Here is a 6,866-nt window from a genome sequence, read left to right on the forward strand (position 1 = left end):
AACTGGTTCACATCCAAGCCGTTGACGGCAAGCTCCGGAGCAGTGAGCCCATAAGACGACATGAAGCTCGGCATCTCCTGAAGAACCATCTCCACGGCACCGAGGGCCTGACGCAAGATGTTGAACTTGTCCTTAATCCTTTGGCGCCTTTTGGTGGCTGTGGCAAGCTCAGTTTTCACCTCGGCCATCTCTGCTCAGGATTTCTTTAGTTGATCTTCCAATACCTTCGATGTCTAGACTGCCGAGGCATGCTGTGATTTTTCAGATTCAAGTTCTTTTGCGAGGGCCGTTTTCTCCTCCTCCAGCTTGGCAACTTTCTCAAGGGTCCCCATCTGGGACGAAGGGGACCCATGGGCCTCGATTTGGCGAGCGCCACAGCGTGTCGTGATGAAGGTCTTCCTGGCCAAGTCCCCAGCACAACGAAGCACATTCGAAACACTAGTTTTCATCAGTTCCTTCTCCATCAGCAGAAAGCAAAACGACCCCCCTGCTTCGGATAGAAACCGGTGCTCGCGATCACTACTTTCAAACCGAAGGCTCCCAAGGATGCGACCGCTGATCAGTTTAGCTCCCGATGCGTTCAGTTCAGCATCAACGGCCGCAGGGTCCTCCTGACTCACGAAGTAAGCGTCGCTCTCAGACTGACTGCTGCCTCCTTCGGAGACTTCGCTGACAGCCGACGCCCGGCGAGCAGAGGGGGCATCGGTGACGGGCTTGTCGGCACTGGCATGTTGCTCTTTCTCGTCGCTATCATTTGACAACGATGATGACGAGCCAGCACTCGAAGACTCAGAGGAAGATTGACGAGGGTGGAGCATGATAGTCTCGTGAGGCTTCACGGTCAACGCCGCAGAATCAGCAACTTTAATTTTCTCACCCCCTTCCGTTCCATCATCACTCTCAGGCTCCTGCTCGCTCATTTCCACGTTGATGGGTTTCCGATGAATTGGGGCCGGAGGGGGTGCCAACGTTGAGACAGGAGCAGCGGAGATGGGGTCCGGGGGCTCGCCAGCAGCGTCTTCAGAATTCCCTTTAGACTGCAGGGGAGAGGCGGAGAATAAGGTCTCCACGAAACGGGCACGTGAAATATATTTGGTATATTTTTTATCTATAGTTCAGCGTAGAAGTTTCATCTTTTTATTTGTTTTGCTATATGTAAATATTTAAATGAATTTTAAGAATAAAATTGAAAAATATTTTTAGGAGCGGGTGGTGGCGTCACCCGCCCCTAGAAATGAGAGTTAATATAAAAGAATAGCATATCCCTTAGAGTTAGAAGTGACTGTGTAGTGTGGTGGAGAGGAAAGTACGCGCGAAACTCGAGGTATGCAGTTCTAAATGCAAGTGTTGATATTTCATCAAAAAAAATCGTAACTCGACAGTACAGGTGCTCGTGGTGGTGGCTAGTTGGCTGCAATTTTTTTATTTTGCTGTTTTTTATTTTCTTTTTTAATTTTTTAGAAATCGATTTTTAGGGGTAGGTCACACCATGACCCGCCGCTAGAAATTATTTTTAGGGGCGGGCGCGTTATCTGCACCTAAAAATCGTATTTTTAGCTGCGAGAACTTGGTGCAGTACTGCATCCGCTCCTAAAAATATATTTTTACCCGCCCCTAGAAACTTTTAAGTAGTGTAGCAGTTAAATATGTTGGAGGGCACATATTACAAGTCACCTCGATCAAAACACAGATTTTTAAAAACATTTATGTCCGCGTTGATGTGAACAAGTTTTAACGTTTTGTATGGCTACTTGCTGAACCACCATCTAAAGCAGGCCATTTACTTAATGAAGTTGGAGCAGGTATATCCAAAGTGCAGTTTGGCGTGTGCTGTAGCAGGTATCCACAAATCGATATCCTCTCCTTTAGTTTTAATAATCTCTAGGTCCCCACACGCACCATCGGCGAGTAATTAACCTGAGAATTGAAGTGCGCTTCCTCTCTCACACCACTACAATCGAGCTAGCATTTGGCTTAGAGCGAGTGCTTGCGAGTCGTGATGGCCGAAGTGATGGCGAGCGCGGCAACGGGCGTGATGGGCTCCGTGATCGGCAAGCTGACCGCCATGCTCGGCGAGAAGTACCAGCTCGCCCGAGACGCTGAGGAAGGGATCCGCTTCCTGAAGGAGGAGCTGAGCACCATGGACGCCGTGCTGCAGAATCTCGCGGAGAAGGACGACGACCAGATTGATCCACTGGCCAAAGATTGGAGAAGCAAGGTGCGTGAGCTATCCTACGATATCGAAGATTGCATCGACCGTTTCAGGCTCAATCACAGCCATGGGGGTTCCAAGGCCAACTTCGTGCGCAAGGCTGTGCGGAAGGTGAAGATCTTGTTGCAGGACCGGGGATTGGCAGAGGAGATCCAAAAACTCAAGAGCCTCGTGATCGAGCAGAGCGAGCGGGCCAAACGCTACGACATCCACAAGTACCAAGCCGCCTCACCTCAGCCAGTGCTCTTGGATCTTCGAGCACCTGCACTCTTTGCAGAGGCGAGGGATCTCGTGGGAATTGATGGTCCTCGCAAGGAGATCATCGAATTGTTAACATGTGAAGAGATGCAGCACAAGGTGGTTTCCATCTATGGAACCGCTGGGCAGGGGAAGACCACTCTGGCCATGGAGGTATACCGCAAAATCACTGAAGCATTTGATTGCCGGGCCTTCGTGTCTGTATCTCAGACTCCAGATATTAAGAAACTCCTCAGAGATATATTGTCTCAAATAAGCAACAACCAGTTTGACGACCAGACCGAAAGGTGGGAGATGGAGCAGCTCATACGCAATATGAGAGACTACTTAATTGACAAGAGGTACACAAGATAGTTTTCTTCTACTAATGGTTACATTATGTGTGTATGATATTTATTTCAGTAGAAAATTTACTCTATGCCACTGAATACATTTAGATTCAGCAAAACTTTCTGGATAGAGAGAATGATTTTGCAAACCTTTTTTTAAAAGATCATACGCATTTAAATAATGGGACTCTGTTCTAATGTGACACTTATCATTTGGGAGGTTGTAGTCTTTTTATCAGATAACGGAAGTAGGTTCCAGCCTAAATCCCTAGCACGTGTAATCACAGTCACACGGAACGCGGTACGTTGCGACGTTCCCCGTTCCCGGTATTTTCGTTCCGGATCGCGGAACAGGAACGCAGCGGTATAGTCACAGGATCGTGGATGGAACGTATTCCGGTGGTGCTGGGTCGTCACGCGGGAGCTGACGACGTCGGCGAGGGTGGGAAGAACGGCGGGGCACGAGCTGGCGACGCCGGAAAGGGCGGGAAGAAGGCGCGGCTAGCCCGTGCGGAGGGAGGAGTCGTACGGTGCCGTGTACCCGTTCCTCCCGCCCTCCCGTCCGCGGCCGCCCGTGCTGCGCCGCTCGCTCTGCCCGCGCGGCGCCGCCTCCCGCATGGGAAGGGAGGCTGGGGAGGGGAGCCGGCGGGGGTGGGGGAGGAGGGGAGCTGGCGGGGGCGGCCGGAGGAGGGGAGCCGGCAATGGCAAAGGAGGGGAGGGGGGATCCGGAGGAAGAGAGGAAGGGAGGGGAGAGAGGAATCCATAGCTACGTTCCGGATATATCGTCCCAATTAATTAGGGATCATGATCCTAACCTCGATCCCAACGTCCCTAGGAGGTATACCCCTAAGATCCAGGAACTTAAAATTGTCGATTCACGTTCCTCGTACCTAGGTACCGGGAACTTTTGTTGACTGTGCGTGTAATACACTCCGAGAGAAAATTATGCCACTTGCAATCCATCTCTTTTACATTTCGCAGATATCTGCACCATTTAATGTAGTTCCACAACCAATGCATGCAGATACCTAATCTTGATTGATGATATATGGAGTGTAGCAGCATGGGAGCTTATAGAATCTGCCTTACCTCGCAATGACAATGGAAGCATAGTAATTACTACGACACGCAGTAAAACTGTAGCCAAATCATGTTGTGCTGGTATTGGTGCACATATGTACGAAGCGCAGCCACTTGGAGATGATGACTCTCAGAGATTATTCTTTAAAAGACTATTTTGCTCCCGTGAAGATTGTCCTCAAGATTTAAGGGAAGTATCCAGTGATATTCTGAAGAAATGCGGTGGCTTACCACTAGCCATAATCAGTATAGCTGGTTTATTAGCAAACAAAAGGCAAACGGTGGAAGTCTGGGTCAATACATTAAAGTCCATTTCTGCTGCAGTTGACAAAGATTCTCACATTGATAAAATGAAAAGAATATTACTGCTTAGTTACTTTGAACTTCCTCGCCATCTAAAGAGCTGTTTGTTATATCTGAGTGTGTTTCCGGAGGACTATATGATTGATTGCAGAGAGTTGATATTGTTGTGGGTAGCCGAAGCACTGATTCCTGGACAAGACACAGAAAGTATGGAGCAGCTTGGGAGAAGTTACTTGAATGATCTGATCAACAGAAGCTTGGTCCAGCCTGCCAAGGTTGGGGCAGATGGCTCAACAGTGAAAACTTGCAGAGTTCATGATGTCACACTTGAGTTTATTGTATCAAAGGCTGTGGAGGACAACTTTGTTACTATATGGAATCGTAATGGATTCTCTCAAAATTATACTTGTAACAAGATCCGCCGTTTATCCATACAAGAAGGCATTTCTGGCCCAGTTGAAGAGATGGTCAAGACAATAAAACACGCACATATTCGATCCATTAATATTTTTTGCTATAATAATTCAGGGCTGGTAAAGCACGCCTCCAAGTTTTTAAGTAACCAAGTCTTGCGAGTGCTGAATATAAGAGGTCTTCGGGTTGATGGAGAATGCTATCTTGGACAGGTCAAAAGAATCAGTCAAATGAAGTATTTTGGTATTAAAATTATTAGGCCCGGGGGCTGCGAGCTCCCAGAAGATTTAGAAAAGCTGCAACATCTAGAGACACTAGACTTTAGTAGCACCAACATTAGTAAACTACCGGCAAGTATTATCCAATTGCAGAGATTAGTGCGTCTTAATGTGGGTTTTTGGGTGCAACTACCCGATGGCATTGGAAATCTGCAGGCCCTGGAAGAGCTGTCAACGATCAGTTTGAGTTTTCAATCTGTAAAGTTTATCCAAGGGCTCAGCGATCTGACCAATTTGAAGGTACTTGCAATTGTCTGGACGGACGCTACTGAAGTACGTGACGTGGAAGGCCACGAGAAAGAGAAAGCATGTATCTCCTCGCTCACCAAGCTGTTCACGAGACTTCGACAGTTTAGTGTGGTGGGGTGTCCTGATGCCACGCTTTCATTCATGTCATTATGCGTCGGTTCTCCACCACCACTTCAGAGGCTTGTCCTTGGTAATTTAAGTGCCGTGCCCCATCAAATCAGCTCGCTACTCAATTTGACCCACCTCCGCATCGGACTTAGGGGTGAAGTAAGCCAGGAAAGAATAAACATCCTAGCAAGTTTACCCATCCTAGTCTCTCTTACTGTTTTCTTATTCCCTGGCAATGAAGGAGAGTCAAGCAGTTTACCCATCCTAGGCATTTTCCACCCAAGGTATGCAATCAACAGTGAAGGGTTCCAGCGTTTGGTCAAGTTTACACTCGACTGTGCGCTTGAGACGGCGCTAGAATTTGAGCCGGGAGCCATGCCAAAGCTCCAAAGGCTTGAGCTGCTACTCCCGGCACGGTGCCAATTCAAGTACGGGGACGGTGGCCTGGTCCTTGGGCTGCAGAATCTGGCAGGCCTCAAATATGTCAATGTCTATATTGACTGCAAAGCTGCTACTTCTGACGAAGTGGATTCTTTGGAGGATGACATCAGAGGTGTAGCAGGAGTCCATCATAACCGTCCCATAGTCCAGGTCGAAAGAATGAATCAGGATTGGATGGCTCCACGGGTGCAGCCATAACCTTGAATTAATGACGTGGAAAAGAAATATCATGACCATGACCATACTAGAAGAACCATGACCATGAATGCATGATGTGAAAAATAAATATCAGTATCAGTAATCATCTGTTTGTCTGTTTCAGCCCCCCAGGGAGCATAAACTGGTTGTCACAATTGGTACCGCAGCTTTAGTTTCTATTTTTTGATAAAGAGGTAGTCTATTTCATATAGTAAATGAAAGAGGCCCTAGCCTCCGTATTCTTTGATACAACCATGTTTTGGAAATATTGCCTTACACATCGTAATGGCTGTAACCAAAATTTTTTCTCCTAAGATTATTCTTGGGTCCATTTAACCATGTCTTGAACACTCATTGGATGGTGTAACTCAAAGGAATCTTGAATGTTCGCCAAATAAACTTAGTAAGATTCCATCCGAAGAATAGATGTTGTATATTTTCATTGGAATTACATAGGCTACAATTTTTATCTCAATGCTAATTTCTTCGAGGTCATATTTGGTGAGAATAATCTACTTATAAATAAACCAGGTAACATCTTAATCCTTAGTGCAAGTTTAATTTGTGAAAAAAAATTCCAAATTACTCCCCTCACGTATGGCTAAAATCTGGATAACCTCATAAGCTATTTTTTTGGATCTCCCATCATGTATGGCTAAAATCTGGATAACCCCATAAACTATTTTTTGGATCAATTTATGCGCACAACTATGTCAGTAGATTCAGTTCACCCCTTTGTATTTTTTCTCCATGCACAAGTCGAGTCCAAAATTAAAATTTTAGGTGATGATATCAGACATCATAACATACATTAAAAAATACATCTTGGAATCTTCTGTGGCAGAACCGCCTGAATTATTCCGGTTCAAGTGCACTAATCATCGCTACAAAGGCAAGATGATCTCAAATGCACTTCAAACGGAACAACCCATGGGTCTGTCGGGTCACCGCCCGATGCAACGACGGTTTCACAGGATCGAAGTAGGTTATACTCAT

General features: G+C 46.6%; 1 protein-coding gene across 1 annotated transcript; it reads left to right on the forward strand.

The window, feature by feature from the left end:
* Positions 1 to 1,858: 1,858 nt before the first annotated feature.
* Positions 1,859 to 6,165, forward strand: LOC112902477 (disease resistance protein RPP13-like). Its single transcript, XM_025971582.1, has 2 exons — positions 1,859 to 2,811; positions 3,824 to 6,165. The coding sequence occupies exons 1-2, from the start codon at positions 2,000 to 2,002 to the stop codon at positions 5,868 to 5,870; spliced, it is 2,859 nt and encodes a 952-aa protein (XP_025827367.1). The 5' UTR covers positions 1,859 to 1,999; the 3' UTR covers positions 5,871 to 6,165.
* The last annotated feature ends 701 nt before the right edge of the window (positions 6,166 to 6,866 follow it).

Source organism: Panicum hallii, chromosome 8 (assembly GCF_002211085.1).
Source record: "Panicum hallii strain FIL2 chromosome 8, PHallii_v3.1, whole genome shotgun sequence".
Classification (NCBI taxonomy): Eukaryota; Viridiplantae; Streptophyta; class Magnoliopsida; order Poales; family Poaceae; genus Panicum; species Panicum hallii.